This window comes from Ursus americanus, chromosome 28, assembly GCF_024610735.1.
Source record: "Ursus americanus isolate L20-20 chromosome 28, mUrsAme1.1.p, whole genome shotgun sequence".
Taxonomy (NCBI): Eukaryota; Metazoa; Chordata; class Mammalia; order Carnivora; family Ursidae; genus Ursus; species Ursus americanus.
The window spans coordinates 17,333,564-17,360,967 of NC_142154.1; the positions used below are offsets into that span (position 1 = coordinate 17,333,564).

At 49.8% G+C, this 27,404-nt stretch overlaps 1 protein-coding gene across 2 annotated transcripts in view; it reads right to left on the bottom strand.

Annotated features, from left to right (window-relative positions):
* Positions 1–16,231: 16,231 nt before the first annotated feature.
* Positions 16,232–27,404, bottom strand: part of ADAMTS17 (ADAM metallopeptidase with thrombospondin type 1 motif 17) — a 336,180-nt gene continuing 325,007 nt past the window's right edge. For both annotated transcript variants that reach the window (XM_045795391.2, XM_087856712.1), the window contains exons 22-23: positions 20,285–20,462; positions 16,232–19,114 (exon numbers count right to left, since the gene is read on the bottom strand). In XM_045795391.2, coding sequence (XP_045651347.2) covers positions 18,945–19,114; positions 20,285–20,462 — 348 coding nt within the window. In that variant the 3' untranslated portion in view covers positions 16,232–18,944. The remainder of the gene's footprint in view (positions 19,115–20,284; positions 20,463–27,404) is intronic.

Here is a 27,404-nt window from a genome sequence, read left to right on the forward strand (position 1 = left end):
TCTATCCCAGGACCCTGGGATCATGACCTGAGCCAAAGGCAGATGCTTAACCAACTGAGCCACCCAGGCGCCCCTGCATGATATATCTTTTGCTGTCATTTTACTTTCAACTAATTTATGTCTTTGACTCTAAAGTGAGTCTCTTGTAGATAGTACATAGTTGGATCATTTTTTTATAATAATTTTTGTTATTATATTATGTTAGTCACCATACAGTACATCCCTGGTTTTTGATGTAAAGTTCGATGATTCATTAGTTGCGTGTAACACCCAGTGCACCATGCAATACATGTCCTCCTTACTGCCCATCACCACCCTATCCCATTCCCCCACCCCCCTCCCCTCTGAATAGTTGGATCATTTTTAAAAATTCATAAGAAACTGTGGTCCATATATACAATGGAATATTACTCAGCTATCAAAAAGAACGATTTCTCAACATTTGCTGCAACATGGACGGCACTGGAGGAGATAATGCTAAGTGAAATAAGTCAAGCAGAGAAAGACAATTACCATATGGTTTCTCTCATCTATGGAACATAAGAACTAGGAAGATCAGTAGGAGAAGAAAGGGATAAAGAAAGGAGGGTAATCAGAAGGGGGAATGAAACATGAGAGACTATGGACTCTGAGAAACAAACTGAGGGCTTCAGAGGGGAGGGGGGTGGGGGAATGGGATAGGCTGGTGATGGGTAGTAAGGAGGGCATGTATTGCATGGTGCACTGGGTGTTACACACAACTAATGAATCATTGAACTTTACATCCAAAACCAGGGATGTACTGTATGGTGACTAACATAATATAATAACAAAAATATAAAAAAATAAAAATTCATTTCATTAAAAAGCAATCTATGCTCTTTTAATTGGAGAGTTTAATCCATTGAAGTTTAATGTAATTACTAATAGAGTAGGATTTATGTCTTCCATTTTCTGTATGTCTTTGTTTTATTTCTCTGTCCGTTACTGTCCTCTTTTGTGTTAAAATATACTTTCCAGTGTAATGTAATTCCCTTGTTTTTTTATTATATATATTTTTAGTTATTTTTTCAGTGGTTTCCCCGGGACAGAACTTGGAATAACACTAACTTAATTTTAATGATATACAAATACTTTGCTTCTATATAACTCTGTTCCCTCTTCCCTTCTTTAAGCTCATACTATCTCAAATTATAACTCTATACATTGTGCACCCATCAATAGACTTATCATTATTGTTTTATGCAGTCAGCTTTTAAATCATCTTTTTAAATGTCTCTTTCATCAATCTCCTAGGAGAAGAAAGGAGTTACAAACAAAAAGAACAAATTATACTGTTATCTTACACAGTTTAGTTTGGTATAACAATATACCATAGATTGAATGGCTTAAACAACATTTAATTCTTACAGTTCTGGAGGTTGGGAAGAATAAAATCAAGATACTGGGATGGTTGAGTTTTGTGGGGACCCTCTTTCCGGCTGCAGACAGCCACCTTCTTGCTGTATCTTTACACGGTGGAGAAAGCAATCTCCTGTCTCTTCTTTTTAAAAATAAGGGCATTAATCCTATCATTAGGGCCCCACCCTCATGACCTAATCTGACCCTAATTACCTCCAAAAGCCCTACCTCCAAATTCCATCACGTTGGGGATTAGGGCTTTGATATATGAATTCTGGAAGGACACAAACACTCATTCTATAGTAACTGTGTTTTTAATTTACGTATGTAGTTACCTTTACCAGTGCTCTTTGTTTTTCACGTGGATCCGCAGTTCTTTGCCATCTGACTCTTCTGCCTTCCTGTTTGTTTTTCTCCATTTTCTAACTTATTTCCTTCCCCCACAGCTTGAGGCATTCTTTTATTTCATTCTGTGGCCTTGCAAAGAGTTTACCTTCCTATCTGTGCAACCATTGACTTCAGCCACTTTCCAAGGTCATGGTTCCCAAGTTGCCTTCTCCGTCTGCCCTCATCCCAAGTACAGCGGGAGGGCACCTATTTCCCAAGCTATAGGAACATAATCCACTTGAGGAAAAACTGACTGACTTTCAAAAAACACATTTTTTATCTTGTCTCTAGAGGCGGGGGCAGTAACCTCCACATTGTCTATTCTGCTCGAGCTGATTGCACATAATTAGCAATCATTAAATAAAGCAGTTGTCCCCTTGAGTAGCTATGGGGCTCCAGGAGGGATGTTGTAAAACACAGGGTAGACTTAGTAATGGATATCTGGTAGGAGCAGACCACCAGGGCTGGCCATTAACACCACATTATTCAGGGCCATTGTTAAAGGACTAATCAATTGTGAATTAGAGTTTGAGCCACATATAACTTAACTGTGGTATGGTGTCACCATAAATCATGTTCTGGAATGCTGAGAAAAGACCGAAGTGAGCTAAAAGTCGAAGGTTTAAGGTTTCTTGAAACAAAGCTCATTTAATGATATTCATGAGCAAATGATGTATTGTGGTAACCAGTCCTTGGTATTAGTCCAATTCCATTGGTGATCCCAGGGGCTAGATAGCTGCCCAGATGCTGAGCTTTCTGGAAAACAGTGATTAGTATTCAGCATGTGTCTGGGGAGAAACCATATACAGCACATCTTGTATTTTCAAAGATCCAAATGGAGACCAAATGAGGAGAGGTTTAAGATTTCCACATAAAATTCAGAAGTTGTATCAGGCTGGAGAGAGGGGCCAGATTTCCTTGCAGTTGGGGACTTCCTCAGACCCCACAGGACTGCAAACTGACCTAAACATGAGAGTCAACTTTGGAGGGACAGGAAACAAAGCAAGCTGGGGTTTGGGAAAACTGCTAAGATGCTTTTTAATGCTATTGATCCAGCTTTTATTATTACCATGAACAACAATAACACTGGCGACCATCTCTTTGCACCTACTGTGTACCAGGCTCCGTCCTAGGTGTTTTGTTGACACTGAAATACACAGTTTAATTTTCTGAACAATCTTTCAGGGTAGGTTGTATTATCTTTAGTTTAAGATGTGAAAACAATGACCCACATGTACCCGTGGCATTAAGCACACAAAAATTGGGGAGTTGGGGTGGCCATGAATCATCTTGCAGTTGCCTCTTCACTGTTCCTATAAGTCCATATTGTGGGGCTGGTTTTTCCCCTGGCCCTGGATGAAAACTTTGGTCCATGAATTTTCCGGTCTCTCCTAGGTAATAAAAACAGTTCTATGGCCACATTCTAAAGTCAAGTAAATCTGCAAAATATTGTCTCAATTCAGCAATAAAAATATCTAGTTCTGTTTAATAACCCAAATTCTGAAGTTGAGATTACTCTTTCTCTTACGTGGACTGGAAGCCTGCTTGGAAAAGGGGTCTATGATAAGCCTCCTGAGTTTTTCTCACTTGGGCATTCTTCTTCTGTGAACTTGGGGAGGGTGGAGAGAAAAGGGGAGGAGAAAAGATGCCACTTGTCAGGTGCTCATGTGGCTACTGAGTATAAGCATTCTTTGGGCCTCATGGGCACCAAAGGCTGACTTTCCTCCTAGGACACTTTGATTGGTTGCTTGGAGATACACACCCACTGTCCCATCATCTGTTGGCATCTTCCATCTATAGGGCTGTGTGGGAGACATCTTTCCTCCATTCGTGGCTGACTTGTGGCTCCTTCCTCAGCTCCTTGACACGGGCAGGTTAGAGCTGGATTATAGTGGTCCCCTCACCAGTCTTCTTGGACAGGACCCAAGCCCCCCTACGCTGGTTCTCTCTTACATGGAGCCCACACACTCCACACACTCTAGAAAAGCAGGCTGATCCTGGTGCAGCCACCTCTCTGGTGTTTTGCCATCAAAGCAGCTAGGCAGGCTGCTATGAACTGAATTGCGTCCCCCCACCCTCCCTTTATATGTTGAAGTCCTCAGCCCCAATGTGACAGTATTTGGAGACAGGGCTTATAACAAGGTAACTAAGGTTAAATGAGGTCATAAGGGTGGAGCCCTGATCCAATAGGATTGGTGTCATTATAAGACAAGATACCAGAGGCATATTCTCTCCCCGCCTCCCTTTCTCTCTCCTTTCCTCTCTCCCTCTCTCCCTGCCTCCCTCCCCACTTCACACCAGAGTACATCCAGAGGGAGGACCATGTGAGAACAAAGCTGCTGTCTGCAAGCCAGGAAGTGGGCTCTCACCGGAAACCAAACCCTGCTGGACCTTAACGTGGGGCTTCCAGCTTCCAGAACAGTGAGAAATACATCTCGCTTGTTTAAGTCACACCATCTGTGATAATTTGTTTCGGCAGTGGACCAGTGGACTGATACGGTCCTCTCTCCCATTTTTTCTCTGGTGTGAGCTGGGCACCAGTCCACTGTACTGCTCAAGCTTCTGGGTATGTGTTAAATCCTTGAGAAGTCCCCATGTAGCCCCTTTTCCTAGGCGTAAGGGCTGCAGGAGGCACCGTCTCCCTCTCCCCATTGGCAGGGCCAGAGTGAGGCTCACAGCACACCGCCAGCACTCCCCAAGGCAATCTTTGAATCATCAATATTCCTGGATCCATGAAATGGGTATGTGGTTTAAGGGACCTGTGACTGGTTTTTCCACACAGTTGGACAATTTTGGTCAGGCACTGTCTTAGGTGCCGAGTATCTACAGCCTTGATATCAACCCGAACTTTCGCTTCACTGCCATTTAGCACACAGGTGGAAAGAAGAAGGTAGACCTATGCCTCGAATCCAGGCCTCTTGAAGATTTATGGTCTTTCCACAAAAATATCGCACCAACCTTCTAAAACGGAAGGGTTTCAGGCACAGGCTCATGAGGGCAGGGCCCTGCCTGCCATATTTACCACTGTACCCTTTGACTTCCGACATGCATAGCACAGAGCCTACATTATTTGCAGGGGAAAATTGCCACATGGCCATCAGCTAGTACAGTGCCAGGCACATAACGAGGGCTCAATAAATAACTGTTAAAATTGTTGTATGGAACTCTCTGGCATCAGAAGGAAGGGTTGGGAATCAGGTGAAAATTCTGGGGTCTTCTGAAGGGTCCAAGGAAGTCTGTTCAGTGAAGGGAGGCTCTGTGGGGCATAGTCGTGACATGTTACCACCTGAACATTTCCCAGGGAGCTAGACCAGGCCCATTTCTGTCGGGTCCAGCTTCCAGCTCTCCCTGCTTCCTTCCAGGGATACGTGAGCCATCTCCTCTCCGCTCAGGGGCTGTCGTTCCACCTGGCCGCCACAGGAGACACTTGTCGGAGGACAGAACCGCAATGCTGTGAGCGGGCTGCGGCAGGTCAGAAGAAACCGGTATCTCAGCCGCCCTGGAGGAAAGGAGTCCCCGCCTGGGCCCAGACCTCAGATAAGGCTTCAGTCCATGGTTTGGTGGATTGTCTTTGGCCCTTGGTCAAAGCAAGTGGACAAAAAGAGAGAGAGAGAGAGGGAGAGAAGCCCAGTTTAGGACAGGGGCCAAGGGCATTGCTGCTTTCAGTTTCACCCCCGAAGTGCTGTGTGACCTTGGCGAAAATCGTTACTCTCTTAACAGGCCGGGTACAGGGGGCATCTGCTGGCTCGTGCGTGGCGTGTGTATGTTGCAAGGAACCACGAAAGGGCTCCACGACACCTGTTTTGTCCTTGAAGGACAAAGAGTACAAGTTATTTACTTTAGGAACATGGCTTCACCAGCTCTTCCAGCTCAGCTCGGAAACACCCCTGGCCATCCTGCCTTAGTCTCTCAGAAGCAGCAAAGCCTACTTAGGTGTCCTCTTCTGCCTGGAGCCCAGCTGGCCGGATCCGAGCAGAAGGCAAACAAGCTGTCAGGCAGCGAGGTCCCCTGTATCTGACCCACGGCCGCCTCTTGTCCTCATTCACTCAGCCAGACTCTTTACTGAGCCCTTCATCCATACCGGGCCCAGGGGCTGCAAACACACTGGTCGCTGGGCCTCCAGCTTCAACGCCTGTCACTGCCACGATGCCGCACCCCACGCTCCAGCGACTCCTTGTCCACCTCTGTCCCTTCTGCCCGGAATGCCCTTTCCTCGCCTCTGCCTGCCAAATCCTCACTTCTCCGTCAGGTGCCCTCTGGTATTCCTTCAGGCCTCTCGGGGGCAGGTTTTAGTTCTGGTAAGGTCATGTGCAGTATAGGCTGACGGAAGGCTGGGGTCTGCGATGGGTAGGCCAAAGGTTCAAAAGGTTCCTATCATCCGGGAAGCTTGCGTGATCATGAGATAAGGATATAAATATTTTGGTGTTTGATTTATTAGTGTGTTCTCTTTCCAAAGAGAGCCAGGAAGACTGAGGCCCATTTCCCAGCTTCAGAAGGAAGCAGCAGCTATGGGTCCGCTGGAGGTGTGAGGGCTGAGCCTGGCAGGGTGCTGCCTGGCTGCTGACCACCTGCTGGAACACAACGTATTGGCCCATCTGCGCCCCTGCCATGAAACCCACCCAGCCAGGCAAACAGGCCCAGGGTGTCCACCTGTGGGTCCTGCCTGAACCCTCTGAGATAATGTATGAGTAGACTATTCAAGGTAGAGCACAGCCGGCAGATCGAGAGACGATTGCCAATGACAAGAGAGTTGGTTGTTATTCACAGTTCCCGAAAGGGGGGTGCAGGGCCCCGTGCGGAAGCACTAGGGTCAGTCAGGAGGCAGATGAAGCTGGGGGGAGGGTGGATGGAGACAAAAGCCTTTACTGTGGTTTCTGTGGGAAGGAATGGGCAAGGCAGGGTAAGCTGGCTAGGATTGCCTTGTTTGAATAATACCAGCGGGCTCTGGAGTATAGGGGCTGTCCCCTAGTTGTTTGAAAGCTGGTCCTGAGGGGATGAGGGCAGGAGGAGAGTGGCCCGGGTATTAGAGTGAGAGTGTCACAGAGAAGGTGGCTGTGGGTGTGGTATGTCGGTTGGGGACTGGTTGGTTTGCATGCGAAAAGCACACTCTTGGACAGTCTGTTCCTGGGGTATCCAGATGAGCAAGTGTCTAGGAATTGGCTAGCCCTGGGGGGAGCTCTGTCCAACTATTCAGCTCTGTCTCTGTAGTGCACAAGCAGCCACAGACAACACATAAACAGATGGGCGTGGTTGTTCCAATAAACCTTTATTTATAACAATAGGCTGGTGGGCCATAGTTCGCAGACTCCTGGCTCAGAGAGTTTGGCGTCCAGGGGTAAGCACGGGCAGGGTATGGGAGGCAGATGGAGGGACAGGGCTAGAGGACAGCATGTTACCTTGAGAGTGAGCTGGGGATGGGCTTCGAGCAGGGAAGCAGTAAAGGGAGCCCCTATTAGACTTCAAAGGGTCACTTTGGTGTTAGTATGGTGCCCAGAGGTGGCAAGACTAGCCAGAAGGCAACCGCAATGAGCCTGAGCCAGAACAGTGTCCACTGAGGGTGGGGAACAAGGACGGACTGAAGGGAATTTAAAAGACAGAAAGCGACAGGACTTTTGAGTATCTGGACTGTGGGCTGGTTCTCAGGTTTCTGGCTTTTGTAAGAATGGGTGGAGGGTGGGGCCACTCATTATGATGAGCAGGCCTGGGGAGGGGCCATAAGCATGAGAATTGACCCCTGCCCATTGTGGGAGACTCTGGAGAAGGGCGAAGATGAGCTTCCCGCTGTACATTCCATGGGACCCTAACAGGTGAACCAAGCAGAAGGAGGTAGAGCTGCCCTTGGCCCTGGAAGATATTATTCCATTCCCTTCTCACACCTGCTGTCAGTTAGCTGTTACTCCTCTGTGTCTTCCCTCTTTGGTTGCTTCTAATTTGCTCTTCATCCTCGATTTCTGCAGTTTCACTATGATGTGTGAGGTACAGATTTATTTCAATTTATTCTGTTCATATTCTTTTGATACAAAAGCTCATGACTTTCATCCATTTTTGGCCATCCTGAGTATCTCTCCAAATATGGCTTCTCTGCCATTTCTTCTATTCTCATCTTGGGAGCTCCTATCAGACAGAAGTTGATACCTTTAAAACGATCCTCACTCTTTCTTAATGACACTTTCACTAAAAAACAAACCAACCAACCCAGAAAAACTTCATTTCTCAATATTGCCTTTTAGGTAAAATTCTTCAATCCTACCTTCCAATCACGAATACTCTGTTTCAGCTCTACAGTTTATCCGGTGTTTCGAGTTTTTCATTGTAATGAGTTTGCTTGTTAATTATGAGTTTGCTTGTTGGCTTTTTTCCCCATCCTCTTGATTTCGTTTCATGATTTCCCGTTCCTTTAAAAAGGTATGTTAGTCTTTGATTTATCTCTTTGGGCATCCTGAAATAGCCATGTCAGAGTCTGGCTTCCATTGGCAACTGGCTGCGTGCAGGGAGATATGCCCATCCACCATGGCCAGGAGGCACAGTCTAGACAGAGCAGACTGCACAGGACTCTTCATTGTGGTTTGACCCATCAATAGCTTGGAAAGCACAGGTAATGTCATTATGAAGCAACATTGGTGATCAGTGCAAAGCTAGAGGCAGAGAAGTCATTTGATGGTGCTTACAAGGGAGGCACTCAAACTTTGAGGACTTGGCTTTGCTGAATTACAGCCATCTGAAAGACAGCGGATCCGATTACTCCTTGGGCAGATGTTTGTTTATCCTAAACACTGAGCCAACAGCCCTATTAATTTTGAACTGCGTTAAATATTTTTTCCACATTTGGGCAGAGCCACTATTTGCCAAGAGACGGGTACATACAACAACATATTGTTATGATTCCTCAAGGACAGGGGACGGTGCATCAACTCTCACCCTTCCCCCCACCTTACAGCCACCACACTGCCCCATAAAAGTGTACTGACTTACGTTGTAAAATGGTCATTAGCAGAGAAGTCATGATATAAACAAGTCTGATACTCCACCATTTGTGCATTGAGATGGGTGTTGCATTTGCCTTGGGAACCTCTGTCCACATTGAGCGATGTGGCCACTGCTCCAGAGGACACAGGGATTCTGCTGAAACTGCTCTAGGGCCATTACATAAGGCACAAGAGAATGTCCCAAGTTAACCAACCCTGTGGTCACACTTCACATGTAGGCATTGTGTATATGCATGTATGTCCATTAGATGTAAACAGAATACAAATGAAATGCATTATAATGTAATATATATGGATATAATTATTTTATAAAAAACAATATTGGCAAAAATCATTAACACATCAAACCAATGTTGCTAAACATTTGCTACATTCTCTCTTTCCTCTACTGAATTCCAATTTAATACAACGGCATCTGGCTTCCATTGAAGTTTCAAAAATTTTCTGTATTTGATAGGTCAACAATTACAATACTATGTTGACTTTGCAATACACTATTTTACTAATGTGTTAATACATAGCAGTCTTCCAGAACTGCTGTTTTATAACCATCAACTGGCATATTAAACCTAACCTCAGTGGCAAGAAAGCCAATTGCTGATATGTGTCATTAGCCAAAGGGTTGTTGCACGTGTGCTCGGCACACACAGAATGAGGCTGAAAGTGAGCACCTAGAGACTTCTAAAACTTCTAAAGAACAGTTAGTTTGCAAGGATTCTGAGTGAGTGGTTTGAGAGTGAGTTTTTAAAGGGTACTCAGACATCTGAAGACTCAGTGGAAACTCAGTCCCTAGTGGAACTCACGCTTCCCTTGGGATCCATGAGTGGGCCCTCGGAGAAAGTTTCTACATCAACAATGGGGCCAAAGTCAAAAGTGGACAATCATCCGAAATCGGAAGGAGTGGTAAGATGTAGACAGTGACCAGGAAAAGAGGAGTGAAGGAGGGATGGTTGGGGAAGGGAAAGAGAGAGAATAAATACATGTAATCCAAGAAGAAGACAGAAAGTAAGATTAAAAGATGGCAAGCATGGAGGAGAGAGAATGTTGAACACAGAGAATGAAGGGGAGAGAGAGACTATGGAAGGAGCAGGGAGGAGTCTGTTGAAGACTGCAGGGACAGTCCTTTTCCCTGAGCCTCAGTTAGGCCAGCCTGCATGTCTGTGCACAGAACTTCTGTGTGTTGGACTGTAGGTAAGTGGCAGTCACTGGGTGGGGCCCGAGGCAGCCCTGCTATGTCCTGGTCCCCATCCTCGTGGCTCTGCCACAGAGGAGTTTTGTTTCAGGTTGACTGGGCTCTATCTACTAAGGGACTCTTTGATTCACTGGGTCATTAACATTTTTCCTATAGAAGGTTAGAGTCCCCCAGACCTGAGTAGCTAGTCTTTTCCAAGGGAAATCCCAGCATTCTCCTAAGGAATTCCAGGAGGAAAACCTGATTTCTTCATCATTTTTGAAAGTTATCCCCTGAAATGCTGAAGCTGCTTGGGTTCTTTCTTTCTTCTTCTTTTTTTTTTTTAAAGATATATTTATTTATTTCAGTGAGAGAGAGAAAAAGTGAGTAAGCAGTGGTGGTGGGGGCCGGCAGAGGAAGAGGGAGAGAGAAGCCTAAGCAGACTCCACGCTGAGCACAGAGCCCGGCATGGGGCTCGATCTCACAACCCTGAGATCAGACCTGAGATCAGACCTGGGCAGAAACCAAGAGTTGGATGCTCAACCGCCTGGGCCACAAGGCGCCCCGAAGCTGCTTGGGCTCTAAAAAGAGTTGTTTTTCCAAGAAGGGCTTCAAAACCAAAGGGATGACAATTTCCTAGTGCATGGGGGAGTAACGAGTGTCCCTTGGCCAGGAAACCCCAGAGTGAGCACCCACGTTACACTGCATCCCAGCAGGCACATGTGCCCGTCCTGACAACTCCTTCAGCCTCAAGGTTAAACTTTTATTCCAGAAACACCAGATGGTGGCGCCCCGTCAAGATTTACAAGGATCCTCACCAAGCCTCAGACTTTTTTCCTCCCAAATCTGTCACTCTCCTGTTCCAAAGATAAAATGAAAAGGAGAGAAAACAGCTTCTAGATCACCATGGCAACCATCTGGAAACACCTGTCTCTGTTGGCAAGGGGTGGCTGACATGGGGGAGAATTTGAAAAACTGCAAACATCTTGTTTTCATTGACTTACAGATAGTTGTCCAAATATTTGTATCACTTGAGGTATATGCAAAAAAAAAAATCATTGAATTCAGAGTGCACTTCTTTTATCCAGTACAAACATCTTCTGGTACAATCCTGAACTTATCTGAAAATAATCTAAATAATCCAGCAAAGGGGAAGTGCATTCACTCAGCGCGTGCAAATGCTGGGCACTGAGGATATGGAGACACACGGGAGGCCTGTGTTTCCTGCCCTGGTGGCACTTACTTTCTAGATGGGCAGACAACATGCTAGTAAAACAGGTTAACAGACTAATGACAGGTTATGGTGAGCACTGAGGAGGGAACAAAGATGGCCGCCATGACTGGGAAGTCTCTTCAGAGAAGGTTCAAGGAGAGTCTGTCTGAGGAATAACGTTTCAGCTGAGGCATGAGGAATGTAGATAATCAGCCATGGGAAGAACTGGGGTTGGGATAGGACCTGCAAAGGCCCAAAGCAGGGAAGAGGGTGGAGGATCATCAGACAGAAGGAAGCCATGTGGCTGATGTGGGTGTGAGCATGACCACGTGGGAGGTAAGGACAGCAGGGGCAGGATCACACTGCGTTGTGAGATGAGAAAACTCCAGGGGCAAGAAGCTACTGAAGGGTTTCAAGTGGGGGAATGCCAGGATTTATGTTCCGGAGATACAGCTCTGACTGGCGTGTGGAGAATGTATTGGAAAAGCCAGAAAGGAGGGAGGGAGATAGTCAGGAAGCTTGTGCAGGGTCCTGGTGGGGGTCTGTGACTTGGTGCACAGTGGTGGCACAGACAGAAGGAGAAGCAGACAGATTAGAGGCATAATTTGGAGGCAGAACCAGTGGTGTTTATGGCTGCTTTGGACTGGGGATAGAAAGAGAAACTGAGGAAGCAAGTATAACCTTGAAGTTTTGATGTCAGACATTAGTGGATAGTGGTGCTATTGACTGAGAGGAGGAAGCCTCTAGAAGGAAAGGGTTTATAAGAGGGAGGAAATTGAGAATTTAATTTTGTAAGATCCAAGCTTGAGGCATGCCATGGGAGCTGTGGTGTGCCACACTGGTCTCCCTCCAGAAGCCAGGCCCTCGTTCCCCCAGCTGCCGGCAGTGTTGGCTGACCCACAGCCGAGTCAGTCCCCAGGCCTTGCCCTCAGCGGAAGGGAGCTAACTCTTACGACTCCATCTTCCCCAGGGCAGCTGGCAGCCAGGGCCGCCCACTTGCCTTAACATGGGACAACTTCAAAGGGCCATTCCATCTCAAAAGCTCCCTACAGCACCCGCTGAGTTCCTGTGGTGACTGCATCAGAGTTTCGTGTCTCCCTGTGCCCCACCCGGATGCTCTCACCCCATCACAGTATTCCTGAGGGCGCCTCCCCGTGAACCTTCCCCTCCCCCTGGATCTCCGCCTCAGAGACTGGTTCCCAAACCCGAACCAAAGTGGTTTGTGCCAGGAATGATCCTAAGAAGCAGACCCTAGAATAGGATTTTGGAGCTGCATCCCTGTCAGCTAGACCAAAGGTCCTCATGCTCCTGGCATCGGTGCAGGGAAATGGTGAAAACTTTCCCTGGTGGCATCATGTCTCAGTCATTTGAAAGATGAAATTCAAAGAATTTCAATGAAAGAAATTCAATGGCTGTTACTGAGGGTTACTCATACATTGGAGAAAGACAATAAAAATGCTGAGGATGATTAATTTAATCATCCGTCAATTACATGCTGCACAGAGGATCCAAGTTGACACTGTTGCTGGGGATGCACAGTCTTATCATGGTCCCCTCTTAGAGGGAAGGGGGATGGGGTTCAGATAATAAATGGAGCCTTGGTCCAGGTTTGGTTCATAGTGGGCCCTGTGGTTCCTTACGGTCACCCAGTGATCATTTCCCCTGCCCTGAATGTGCGCTTGGAATGGATGAACTTGGCCTGTGGAATAAGGCACCATTGTCGAGGGGAAGGCCAAGTGGGAGCCTGAGAAACTGCCTCTCTCTCTCCAGGCAAGAAAGTAAGTCAAGAGTTATATTTCAACCCGGTGAGGACAGCGTATTTGCACGTCATGCGGAATGTAGAAGTCCCTAAAGAATGTAGGGAAGGTTATGCCATCATATCCCCATCAAAGTCATCAGTCTGGCCCCTACAAAATTTAGATTTGGTCCTGTCACATGACCGTGAACTACCACAGTCTTAACCACGGTCGTAGAATTAGCCACACACGGACTGCTGTGTCAGATGTGGTATTTTTTCTAGAGCTGATTGACAGGGTTCAAGATACAAGGTAGATGACTATGAAGCTAGGAAATGCATTCTTTTCCATCTCTGCTGGAGAGAAAGACCAGAGTAATTCACGCTCATGCGTGACAGACAACAGCAGACATCATGTACAGTCTCCTCCAAGGGCTATGTGACCCTCTGTTGTAACATAGTCCCAGAGGACCTAGACTGCACAGACCCTCCGCAGCAGCCACACTGACCCCCTGCATCCATGATATCCTGTGAATCAGACCAGACGAGCAAGAAGAGGCACGTAAACTGGAGGTCTTAGTAAGATACCTGTGCTCTAGCAGGTGGGAGATAATTACTGTGAATATTCAAAGACACGTTATCAGTGAAATGTTTAGGAGTCCAGAGGTCTGGAGCATGCCAGGACATCCTCTCCAAAGGGAAGAGCACTTGATTGCATTTTGCTTCCCTTACCATTAAGAATGAATCACGACAAACAGCAAGCGTCATTGGCTCCTGGAGGCAGTCCCGGGAGAATCATTTGCAGGCGGTAGGGCAGGGATTGATGGAGCTGGCCACATGTACCATGCCGGACTTTAGAACTGCTATGGACAGTGGCTGCCATGTGCCTCCCCTTCCCCTCCTTTTTAAATAGAGAGTATCTACATCGGTTGTCCCATGCCCATCCCACCATTTTCTCTTGGGTGTTGGAGGTTGGAAGGAGACAATGTCTCTTTTGAGTTCCCTGGTCTTTAGGTTGACAGAAACTGGGCTCGACAAGCTCTACCTGAGGGAGTTGCACACAGGAGGAAGCCATCCTGCACCTGCACTGGACTTAGATGATAAAATCCAGGGCTTTGACCCCGCCCATGATGTTGAAATGGGATGAGACTCTAGGGGAAGGGTGAGCATCTTCTGCATCCTGGGGTATGTGAATCTTCTGCCAAGTGGCTAAGCATTTTACATCTCACCTGCTCTTTCGGAGCCTTGCCACTCTCCCCAGCAAGAGATGGACTCTTCGTCCCCTCCCTTTGAACTTATGTGAGCCTTTGTGACTGCTTTAACTATTACAGGATGGTGGACATGACGCTGTGTAAGTTTTGAGTTGTCACTGTCATGAGAGTTGTGCTCTTTCTCAGAGCGTTGACCATTGCAACCTTGCCATTGTGCTTCAGGGTTGCCAAGCAGCCCCTCGGAGAGGTCACGTGTAGGTGTTCTGGCGGAAGGTCCCAGCTGAGGTTCCTAGAACTAGCATTGTTTGCCAGATAGGCGAGCATGGGAGCCTTCTGAAAATCCCAGCCTCTATTTGTGCTTTGAATCACCCCAGCTAATGTTGCATGGAGCAGAGGTGAGCTGTCCCCATCGAGTCTCAGATTTGGGACAACTCTGAAGGGCCATCCCAGTCCCAGAGCTCCCTGCAGGATTGCCTATGCACATAGAGAAGTCATGTGTGAACATGGAGGTCAAGAGAGAGGTCGGGGCCAAAGATGTTAATTGGGGAGATACCAGAACATGCTTGGTTTTCAGTCTCGGGTCTGGGTGACATGACCTATGGAGAAAGTATATAGAGAGATGGGCGTTAGGGTTAGCCCTGGGGCATTCCATCATCTAGAGCTAGTAGAGAAAGGAGAGCCAGGAAGGAGCTGGAGGAGGAGAAAAGTCAGGAGGCAGTGGTCCAGAAGCTGTGAGAAGAGGATGTCCCAAAGGAGAGGGGCTGCTGAGGTCAAGATGCAATGGGGTATCTGAAGGTCCGGTGACTCAAGAATAGTGTCAATGCAGGACAGGGGGCACGAGCCAGTGGCGTGGTCTGGAGAGCTCATGGAAGTTCCAACCTCAACCCTTCTAGTCTGTGTCCAGAGGCCAATCAGCAAACCCACAAAGGTGGTCCTGACCTTTCCCTTCTTGGAGGTCCTGCATCTCTCGCTCAAGACTCCAGGCTTGCCTGCTCAGTGGGGCTGTGGGCTCCTGAGCTGGTCTTTTGTTCTGTTCTGTTTTTGTTGCATTCTCATCAGTTCCAGGGAGTGCTTGGTTCCTATTAGAAACCCACTCAACACTGCTGACTGAGAGCTTGTCAATTTCACCCACCAAACTGAAATTGCGGAGGGCCACCCAGGAATTGCAGTCGCTCCTGAGAAATGACATACCACTGGGGCTGTTGGAGGTTCCTGAGAGATCAGAGCCCTCAGAGAAAGGAGGAGAAGATTCTAACAGGTCTCTGAGGTAGGTGGCTGATGATTAATGAGGATTAACACAAGCAACAGGCTCGTGTTTCCTGGCAACTGGGGGTGCTGTGGGCAGTTTGCTGTCTGTTAAACAAATGGTCTTGACTTCAGGAAATTTCTGGGGGCTGCTCCAACATTCAAAGGAGGCGCTCTCTGTGGAACGGAGCTCCAAGTTCTTGGCTGGGGAGCTCTTTCTCCTTGATGCCAGAAGGAGATGAACCGCCTTCTCCCCCACCCCCACCAGGAGAAGGAGCAGTGACATCTCTGCTCTGTGTCAAGGCCAGATGGGGTTCCACGGTGTGGTACCCTTGCCGTGTCCTCAGCCTGGAAGGATGGCAGGGCCAGGGTCCAGCCTCACACCTGCACGAGGAGAGAAGCTGAATGGACCATAGGCAGGGTAGGGGAGGCGGGGGCTAAAGGGGGACAAGCCAGGTTGTAGGGAGCAGATGCCCATTCTGGCATGACCAGAGCCTGGGCTCTGTCTGCAGGGCCCCCCACACCAGCGGTCATTGCACCTCCACAGAGCATGGGCGTCTCCGCGAGCGAGGTGGCTGCGGCTCTGTGTCAGACCCAGACTCCCGGCACAGCTGTCAGACCTTCGTGTCCCCACCCAGGGCTTTACAACTGCAACGGGGTGAGGCCTGGGACAGGATGATTTGTTAGTGCTTGCTCAGGGAGACGCGGCCACCGCCAGAACTGCATTTAGTAGCGACCTCTGACACCGTCCACAGCTGTGGTCGGGACGCCGTTCCAGGCAAGCTACAGGCCCACTTGCAGGACAGGCCTCCCTCTGTCAGCCCTCGAGCCCTGGTTCTCGTCTTGTACTTCACAGACAGCTTAAAATTGTTATGGAAAAACATTTTATTAAAACATGTTCGACTCACTTCCAATGAAATGATTAATTTTTCATTTACAGTGGTGTCCAATGTTTGTCTTCTGTTCTTTTTTCTCTTTCAAAACCAGCACCAAAAAGTAAAACAAAAATACCACGGGTACAGTACGTAACGTAAGTTAACTAATGGAAAATATATACATTTGACTCTGAAATGAAGAAAAGAGAGCAAAGCAATGATATTATTGCTGCCGAGGATCTTTCCCTGTGTTCTGGTAATATCAAGCCATGGTCAAGTGAGAGGGTTTCATTTGTACCCACGAAAGTAGCACCATAAGGTCGTGAGACTCTGCAGTTAGTAACACATTTGTGCAATCAAAAAGGTACAGTACTTGAGTGACAGTACAGGGTAGCGTTAATAAACGTCACTGCTGTGATCACAGGGTTTCAATGTCTTCTGTATACAGTGGAACAAGAGCGCCAGGCTGGCTTCGCTGAAATCGATCATTGCTTGTGCCATGCACAGAAGGCGGGCTGGGGAATTTCAGGGCAACAGTGCCAGCACGAGCTAAAAGAGGTCAGAAAGACACCGACGTTGGGGGAACCAACGGGTGTTTACTAAGAACCAAATCAATTATTTGCCTTTTGAAGGTATGAGGCCCTTGCTAGACGCATCCAGTGGATACAGTCAAGGTAACCAGCAGGGGGTCATTCAAAGGCACCAGGGAAAGGGCTCGCCGGTGGGCTTGCCCAGCCTGCGTACGAGCATGCGGATGGGCAAGCGAGGCTGCCCTGGCTTCCTTAGCTGCCCACCCCGGCTCCGCTCCTCAGTGTCTGAGGCTGCTATCTTTCTGACGTTTTGTGGTGAAGCATAGCCCATTGGGGCTAGGGGAACACAGAACCCTAGCTCCCCAAGAATTTGAGAGTTTTGTGGAAACGGGGTTTGGGGGAGTCTGTTGGTGGCCAAGCCTGAGCTGGGGAGGACAGCATTTTGCACAGGCTCTGGTGCAACCATTGGGGGTGGGGTGGGGGTTACACTGCAGGGTGGATCACTCCATCCTGGCATTCTCTCAGTCCTTGACACACAGCACCCAAGCAGGTTTCTCGATACTTCTCGTTGATTCAAGTGGAACCGCACACATTTCTTGTCATCCCTACCACTTCTCTGTCTCTGGAATACGAAAAATCATACACTGAAGCAGCCTTAAGCTAACCCTAAAGTTGTGACATCATCAAAAACAAAAGCAGATACATAAACACAGCACCAATAAATCAGGAAGTCCTTGGAGATGACCCCAGGGAGATTGGCATCCGTGAGGCTCCCTGTCCACAATCAGGGAGGCGAAGGGGGGTTTATCACGGTAAAGTCCTTGAACGTAAGCACCCATCCAACACCCACCAAGTTGGTGAGCGAAACAGGCCTCCTGGCATGTAGAGTCTTTCCCTCCCGGCTCCCAGAGCGGGCAGGGTCCCACTGTCTTCTGTACTCTTGTCATTTGCCCAGGCATCTGGAGAGGGCACAGCTCTGTTTTGCGGGGGTGCAGGAGGGAAAGACCTTCTTTGTGCTTTTCTGAGAGTCATCCTTGCCTTACTAAGAAGATGGGTCAATGACAATGATGGGTCCCGCAAGGTCTGGGCTATGGGAAGACATGGTGGTTGTGCAGCGATCCTCGCTGGGTGGCCCTCCTCCACGGATCCCGGCACACCAGGCTGAGTGGCTTTTGGAGGAAACCGGTCCCAGGCCAGAGGTTCTAAAAAGAATCAACTTCAGGTAGATGGCCAAGGTCAATGGGAAGCCATCTATAAGGTGCAAAGCTTTATGAAGTACTGCCTGGAGTAGAGGCCCCCCAGAAGACAGAGGGGCCATAACCCCCCGAAGAAGCTGTCCTGAGCTCACCTTTATGCCAGGAACCAGTCCCATCCCCCAAATTAACCTATGTCCCATTTCAGAGCACCTTGAAGAAAGACTTTTCTATTTCCCAACGTGATGGACAGTAGAGTATAAAAATTAGATGCCACCCCGAACCCAGACACTTCCAGAATATTCTCCCCAACACAGGTGGTATGCAGAACTATGGGGCCTAGGCATCCTTGGCTGACACAGATTCAAACTGTCAGGGACAAGACTTCCAAGACAAGGCCCACGATCTAGAGAACATGTTTTCAGAGATGGGTTGAGAGGCAAAGTGCTGATTCTCGTGTGGTCCAGAAGGGCTCCGGCAGCCTGGCCCTCTCAGGAGAAGCCATTAGCAGAGGCTCGCTGACATCTGTCCTTCCTTCCAGGGTGCCGCCGGCTTTCAGAATAAAGCCTGTTTCAACATAAAATGTCTCCTTTGGGGGGTAATGCCCCCATGGCACATCAAGCACCGGGAATTCAAACGTCAAAAGCAAGCCAAGACAGAAGCACTCCATGACGTCTCTTTGGACGACTGTCTGTCAGAGGTGTTCCCTTTGAGGTACACGGAACCTTAGAAATGACGATAATTTTGTGACTCACGCCTATTTTTTCCTTACCGTAGAAAGCCATCCAGTGGCCGTTAACAATATATTAAGTACAAAAGCGCTAACAGCAAACGTCAAGTCCACGCTCAAGTTCTACACGGTTGGATTCTTGGGACAGCCTTGTGGGCGAGCGGCAGTGTGCTCTGGGAGGTCCCGGCTGCAGGGCCGGTGTGCTCTTGGGTGGGCAGGCTTTCAGCTAGCCATGTCATCAGGATTCAGACCACGCGCTGGAGCGCGGGGGGACCACTGGGCCACGTGTCATGAGCTCGGCGACGGTGGCGGCGGCTGGCGCATCTTGTTTGCGTAGAAGTCCCTGCACGTCTGGCAGCAGCGTTGGTACCATCGCATGTCCTGGCACAGGTTCTTTTCTCGGATGACCCGGCAATACACCGTCCACTGGTCCCGTGTACATTTGTAGGTCAGAGCGGCTAAGGGGATGGTGGGGAGAGAGAGAGCCCAGGGGTTACGGATGGCATGGGGACATGCTGATGCATGCACAGAGCGGGTCCGTGGTCTGACCCACTCTGGGGCTGCCCTCACTCACATGTACTCTGGAGCCTTGCGTGGACTTGAGGAAATATGCCCCCTGCCAGGGCCGTGTGCTGTCGCTTTTTACTACAGGGACGCACCCGCGTGTCTAACCTGACCACTTGGCAGAGCATGGCGGTCTGGGGTCTGGCTGCTTCCGTGGGGCAAGGGCACTGCGCGCCCTGCTTCTCAGCTAAGCAGTACTCACTGTGACTTTTTGGGCGAAGGATGCCATCACCGCTGGCATTTATGAGACAGAATGACATGGGGCAGTGGATTTCAAAGGGCCCACCAAAGCATAAGCTCATAGCGCAAGCAAGGGGCCTAAACGTCCTTTGGGGTCATCCTGCGGAGGGAAGGGCCCCCTGAGGGAGGTCCCTGGAGCATACCAAGGAGGCTTATGCATGCAGAGGCTGGGGGTGCCCTTCTGCAAGCTCAAAGACAACCCCCCCAGTGAAACAACTTAGAAGCCCTCTTCGCTCTGGTTGCACTCAGCCTTAGGGAACAGGGCTCTGGATAGGAAAATATTCCTTAAGTACTTCTATTTGGAAAAGCAGAGATTGTTAACAGGAATCATTAATTTCAGGTTAAATGGTCCTCTTCTCCCTCCTATGCCACTGAATTCAAGACTCCAACCTATCAAAGCCCTCTGCTTTCTTCTCCAGCATCAGCTTAAGGAACATCCCGTGCACATCACCAGGGTTTCGTGAATGACACCCCAGCTCCTTCATTTCTGGAAGAACGCACCTCCCCTTGCCCTCCTCATGCACAGGAGCCCTAAAACCTTAACCAGGGGCCATCCTCCTGTGTTCCCCACTGTTGGCAGAGTGACCAGCGGGTGCTCTCAGTGTTGTGTTTGAGGTCGCTGCTCGCAGATTTCTTTTTCATGACAAAGAATGAAATGCCATCTCCGAAACCTCTGATCTTCTACAGAGCTGGCAAGTGTTGGCCTCTCTGGGGCTCAGATAAGCCCCAAGGAGGGGCTTTCAGGCTTCTAGAACCCCTACCACCAGTGGGAACTCGCTGGCTGGGGGCGGCAGTGCCCTCCCCAGCAGCCTGGGGCCACTCACCGAGGCGAGGGGAGGTGATGGTGTTCACGTTGATCTTGTCATTGCAGACCTCCTGGTGACACTGTCGGTAGGCTGCAGGCTTCAAGAGGGCGGGGCACTCGTTGCCATGGCGCCCAGTGACCTTGTGCATGCACTGTACCACACGGGACTGCAGGCCCTTCCCACAGGTCGAGGAGCACTGCCGGAGACAGGGACGGTCTGAACTGGGGGCCTAACCTGGGCTGAGCAGCTGTAACAATGGCTCTGCGATGCAGCTGCCCCTGGCCTGGCCCCTGCGTGTCATTCCCAGGTGCTTGAAATAATGCAGGACAAGGGGGCTTGGCTGCACACCAGCTGCTCGAAAGACGCCTGTTTCAAGATGTTATGGACTGAATGTTCTTTGTCTCCCCGAATACACATGTTGAAGCCCTAGTTCCCAATGGGATGGTATTCGGAGGGAGGGTGGGGGCTGCGAGAGGTAATTAGGTTTAGATGAGGTCAGAGCCTCCATGATGAGATTAGTGTCCTTATAAAAAGAGGAAGAGAGACCAGAGCCTTTCTTTCTACCACGTGAGGACACGGTGACAAGGCAGCCATCTGCGAGCCAAAAACCAAATCGGCCAGCACCTTGACCTTGGACTTCCCGGCCTCCAGAACCGTGAGACATAAATATGTTGTTTAAGCCCCCATCTATGGTATTTCCTCTTAGCAGCCCAAGCGAAGACACAAGACAGTTGCCGAAATATTAATTTACGAGGCTTGCATGTCACTTCCCACCCTCTCTACCCCTGCTCCAAGCAGAAAGCCGGGCTTCCAAATTCTTGAGCTAGCGGACAGGGTGGCTTGGTGGCACCCAGGAGATGCTGGGCATGATGGCTTCAGGGTCTCCCCAGTGCTCTGTGCTATGTAAGGCCCTGGGGTTTTCCCCTGGCCTCGGTTGTGAAGCGGAGCTCAGTAGTGGGCGGGGTTGAACTTCCCGCAAGCCCAGAGAGTTGGGGCCCAGAATTAAGTGGGAGAAAATGAAGTGCAACCTTTCTTGTACTGTGGAGTCATGGAGTCATGTATTATTTTGACTCAGACACCAAGGCCCAAGTTGCTGGCATCTCCAGCCCTTGTAGACCTGGTTTGCCAAAACCAGCCCAGTGTAGCTCAGCAGACATCCCAGGTTCACACTGAGTGCACGTGGTAGGACATCCCCATGCAGTTCCTGCCCTCGTCCTGTCCCTCTCTGCACCCTTTTATGAAGTTTCCACAGGGAACCTGCCAGCTCCGCAGCTCCTCCGCTCTGATCCTGCTCTCCAAGCTGCTGGGCCCTTGCTCGCTCTCCCAGGAGCCCGGGGAATTGTCTCTCTGATAAGCTGGTCTCTTCCAGCCGGAGAGTTGGGTTCGCAGGTGCACTCTCTCCATCAGGGTCCCTTAGCACCCACACAACCCGTTATTTATAGGGTTCTGAGAGCACTCTGCAAATCTTTAATAAAACAAAGGCCTCAGGTGCCACAGCCCAGCTGGAGCTCTGCCAGCACCTGGGCGGAGAAGGGAGCGGCACCTGTCCTCTGAATGCCACCTCTGGTGGCAACGCCGGGTGCCGTCTGGATCACGTGCCTCCCTGTTCTCCTCCCCTTCAGGCCTGACCTAGGCATGTGCTGGAGGGAGGGCTGTCCCAGGGAGAGGGGTCTATGAGGAGTCACCAGGCACAGGCTCAGTGGGAGACAGGCTCAGCTGGTACCGTCTGTGACCAAGGGGGCACTGTCTGCTCCCCGAAGAGCTTGTGTGCCCCAGGTGAATTCTGTTTTCTAGTCTGACAAGCAGGATCATGGTTTTTTGGTTTTGGGGTTGTTTTTTTTGTTTTGTTTTTTCACTTTAGAAGATAAAGAGTCTCCAAGGGAATGGTGCTCTGAAGGGGTCCCAGTCTTTTTCAAATCACAAAAGAGGTGGGAAAGCCACAAGCAGCCCCCGTGTGGGCTCTGGCACGTTCAAACCAGAACAGGCACGCTCCCCCATGGGTACGGCCAGCCCCAGGGCCTCAGCACGATGTCTCCCCTCACCCTATCTTCTAGATAAACCAGGCCGGGGCTGCTTGTGGGCGTGAGAAGTCATCATGCATTACAGATGAGATTTCTGGGCTCCACCCTAGGCCTCAGGAGTTGGCACCGGAGCCCAGGGAAGTTTGAGGGGTGCCGTGGTGGAGGGATAAGGTCACGTGAGGGGTCCTACCAAGAGGAGACCTTGCATGTGGGAAGGCTGCTATAGCAACATGACCTCCAGCTGGAGGGCATCAAGGAGGGAGCTGGGATCTCTTGTGTGGGATCACCTGGCGAGCTTTTAAAAACCTCAGTGTCCCAGACCAATCAATCATATCTCTAGAAGGGCCACCCAGGGCTGAGAACCTCTGATTTATCCGGAACTTCTGCCCAGTGTGCCGCGTAGAGTATAAAGAGCTGTCTTCTTGCAATGAACTGGTTAAGGAATCATATACAAATATGTGTAATTAAGCAAGAATGGACATCCAGCTACCGCCCCGCTGAGACTACACACAGGAGACAGGTACGCACGAATGTAAGGGGGAGAAGGCTTTCACTCAAAATTCTTCTTGGAAAAGAGGAAGTTGCCTTATACTTAAGTGAGAACAAAACCTCTCACAGTTCAGGGGCATGGATAAGGGGTGCCTTTAATTATTTGTAGCAAGATCACTCGGGGGTTAAGAAAAAAAAAAGGAAGCAAAGAAATTAAGTATCTCCTGGAGGCATGACTCCATCATCACAGCGAGGGAGGGTGATCTAAGAAATGTTAAAAAATTGCTTCAGAGCAAACCGGCACGTGGTTACACAGAGAGACTGGGAGTCCACGCCAACAGAATGAGAGAAGGAAAAGGCTAAGGACCCTAATGTAGCACAAAATCCCGCGAACACAGAGCAGAGTCGCCAACACAGAACACAGTCATGCGAACACAGTGCTAAGTGACGCCTGGCTTGCGAGGGACCATCCCGCAAGGGCGATGCATACAGATTCCGAAAGAGGCGACATCTCTGTGAACTCAGCAGTGACAGGTTGTACTCTGGCAAACAGGGGACTCAGAGGGTGTGAGTGATGAAGACAGACACGGCGAATGTTAGGGTGCACCTTACAAAACTGCTCTTAGTCACTCGCTTTTGACCCCGCATAACCCAGCAGCTTCATCAGGTCTGACTTTACAATATGCTGCAGAGAGAAAAATGGCAATATTTCAAAGTTAAAATATAAATATACACCTTTAAGTTTGAACGTGTAGCCACCTGAATGAATTCTATATTTTAGGTACATTTGACTCGTCCACCTCTACCATTAAAGACTTTTACCTGTAAGTTGGTGGCAAAATTTTTAAAAAAATAATAAAACCTGCTTCCTGGGAAAACAGGATTACCGTGTGCTTGGGACCCAGGATCTGCGCCTATCTGGCACTGAACTGCATATGTGGGGAAAGAGGTATCGGCGTGCTGATCTAGAGGCAACATCCACAGCCCTTTTCTCATCAGATCTTGACTCGGACCCTGGGCCCAGGAGCCATCTGCTGTGGGAGACACATCCAGAAGGGAGAATTGGGAATTAAGTGTCTTCACACTCCTTGGAGAGGGAGTCTTTCCAGGGCGGGACAGACAGTGGCTGGGGCCCCAGGAAACTACACTGGTGAGTGGAGACGGCTCCTGAAAATATGCCTGTCTCGCTCCCATGGCACTCCCTGACCACACAAGGTACTCAAGGCCCTGCCGGCTAGGCAGTCAGCCCGGCTGAGTCACTTCCTGAGCAGGAACATCAGGAAGGGTTTCGATGTCTTTTGCAGGTGTCATTATTGTGTATGTAAAAATCAGGGCAAGAACTCAATCCTGTGGGTCTATTCAAACCAAATGCAAAACTGACAAGGTCTCTGCCTGAAAATGATCAACGACCATTGTAAAACTCAGGTGTCTGGGGTTACCCTGGAAAAATGATTACCCCTCTGAAAGTTCTTAGCCTTGTTTCATAGGCTCTAAGGCGGGTGGGGGAGGGGAAGACGGTGGGGGGGAAGGGAGAGCATTCATGACACCCCTGTGTATACAGATGGTGTGTTTGCTTATCCCGTGGGCTCGCTTGTAAGGTTCCACACTAGTGTGGAACATTCCACAACAATCCTGAGGCTGCTGGCCACTGAGCTCAGTGGGGGTCAGTGTCTGGGCCAAGGTCACAGTTAGTAAGTGGCAGAGGAGGGACAGGACCCCAGCTGCCCCATTTCATGGACCAAATTCCATCTTCCTGTGTGAATTATGGCTTGTACTGGCTGGAACCTCTGTGGGAGCCAGGAAACAAGAAACTAGGTTACTGCCCAGATCCACCATTTGATTCATTATCTTTCCCAGCACAGGGTCACTGGCTTTGAATTTCCCAGCCTGGAGAAAGAACTGCTCCATGAGATCATGGATTTACCTCTGAAGTTCCTGCACAGAGCCTCAAGTGTCTGTTCTCATGGGCCTCCAGCACCCCCATGAGGCAGGGCAGGGCCAGGTGACAGGCTGGGGCTGACCCTTGGCTGCCCTGGGGGCACTGAGGGACCCTGCGGACCCTGCCCCTCATAGGGATTTGTCTCTCAGATTAGGTTTTGCTAAATTTTTGCTGGCGTCCTAGGGACTCTGCTGTTCACACAGCTGTGAGCTGTGAAAGGCTTGTAGTCATTTAGAAGAACTTTTGAGAACCTTGGGGTGTCTGAGCGAGCCACACAGAGGACGCTTCAGTGTGTCAGGTGTTAGAAGACACAGAGGTAACCAAGTGGCATGTACAGAAACTTTCATTTCAGTCCAGGTGGTACCAAGCCTACCCCTGGCCTAACATTCACCAGTAACCACACTCTCCTTACCTGGAGTTCTACTGGGGACAGAGCAGCAGGGGCAGGACAGACCTGTTGGCATACTCCACCCCACTTACTAGCTGTGTGACCTTGGGCAAGTTACTTAACCTATCTGGGCCCCAGTTTCTTCATTTGTGGCTTGAGGTTAATAAAGTTTTCCTTGCAGAATGATTTCAATGACTAGAATAGCTTGGAACAGGTGACCAGCTGTGAGCGAGCCCTCAGCAAGTGCTACTATTATTATTAACAGTTACTGCTTGGACAAGAGCAGAGAACGGACCAGGAGTCCCTGGAGCCCGGGAAAAGGTACTGAGCTGCTTGGCCTGCTTGTTTAGCTCTCCAGGGGCCGGCCTCGCCCTGGCACCAGGCCTCAGCAGGCAGGTGTGGCTGTCCGCCTTTGCCTGGCTCCCGGCCCCGATCGAGCAGCTCAGACAGATGACCTTCGGGAGCACAATTAGAAGCTGAGCTGATACTGAAGACGAATGTGCTTCCAGACGGGTCCGAGGGGTTGCTTTTGAACAGCCTCCCCTTGTAACTTGAGCTTGCCGCATTCAGGGTAACAGACAAGGAATTCCATCTCTGCCTGCCTCCCCTTGGCCTCAGCTTTAATTAAACAGTGACGAGACCACAGTGGCTCCTGATAGCATCGGATTAGCCTCAAGCATTGCTGTGAAGCCGTTCTCGGGCTTTTAAAAATCCCAGCAAACAGATCTATAAAAAACCCCAAAAACATATCTGGTCTTGTTTGAAGCACTCTTTCACTGTGGGGTATTTTTTTCAGGTCACTCATTACATTAACATTGAATGCGGCTCCCTGAGACTCGGGACACAAAGACAGAAATGAAGCAGTAATAAATCCAGCGGAAAAGCTCTCTGCCAGACGACCCCAAGTGAGGGCAGCCCCTCACACCCTCTCCCCAGCAGGTGCCTGCAGCTGCGTATCACAGACAAGGCTTGATGGCCTGCCACCCATCCCAGGGCGCTCCCCCGCCTGGGACGGGGAGTCAAAGACCCTTGGGGGTGGTAGTTTCACCGGAAAAGCAACAACGGAATGAAAAATTCTGGTGCATGGGGAGCAAAAGGCTCACGGCCACGGAGAGAGAAATCTTTGACTTGGATTGACTCACGGGCTTGTGGTGTTAGTTCTGGTGTGGCTGCAAACAAGAGTTCCCTAAAGAACTGGGGTAGGCCTTTGGTCCCTCGGACCCACGTGACAGTGAGACATGGTGCAAAGCTTCCGGGCCTGGCTTCTCTGGGATGATGGTGATGGTGGTGAGGACAGCGGGAGGAACAGCAGCAGCGTGCACCTTCCGCATGCCCACCGCAGGCTGGGCCCTGGGCTTCCGTCATTCTCGTTAGTCCTCATTAACCGTCCCACTAACAGCAGCTGCAGCCAGGGCAGCGCTCAGAACACAGTAGGTGTGCAACAAACATGCACCGACTGCATGAACGGCAGGCACCGGGACACAGCACTGCCTTTCAGAGAGGAGGAATGGGAGACCCAGAGGGACCATACAGCTCTTCCCCAGCGACAGCTCCAGCCACCCCCACCCCGACCTCCTCCAGGGCCACATGGCTCCCCAGCAGGGAGGAGCCAGGTCTCTGTCACCCCACAGAGGCCGGCCCTGACGACACGCTCCTCTGCGGCGAGGCCTGCCTTGTCTTCACTTCTCCCAGCTGTAAAATCATGACTATAAATAACACTAGATCCCAAAGGGGTGTTTTGAGAATTAGCTTTTAAAAAGAGGTCGTAAAAACCTCAGGAAGAGGGAAACGCTGCAGGAATGTTTGATACTTGCTGGAGCCCGGGTTCTGATGGAGGCAGGGGCGGCGGGGCTTCCTCCCTGGGCTCTGGGGTGAGCCAGAGACCTGGCAAGGGGGGGCCCTCACCGCCCAGCGTGAGCAGCCCAAGTTCTCTGGGGGCCAGAGGGGCCAGCCGGCCCGGGGCAGGTCTGGCTCGCAGAGCATGAGACGGGGGTGGGGGAAGGGCAGACCCTCATGCTAACTCCATTTTCTGCTGGTGTCTGAAAAGCACTTGGCTGGTGAAATGTCAAAAGCTCTTCAAAAGCATTTTTGACAGATTTCCCCCCAGACTTGGCATGAGCCGTGCAATGGTCGGAAGCTGCTGAAACCTGAAATAGCAGGTTTTAAACAGTAATGAAAATCCCCACTGTCTTTGCTCCAGCCTTGAAACTGGAAATGCTTTCACACTCACTCTCTCTCTCTTTCTCTCTCTCTCTCTCACACACACACACACACACACACACACACACACACACACCCCTT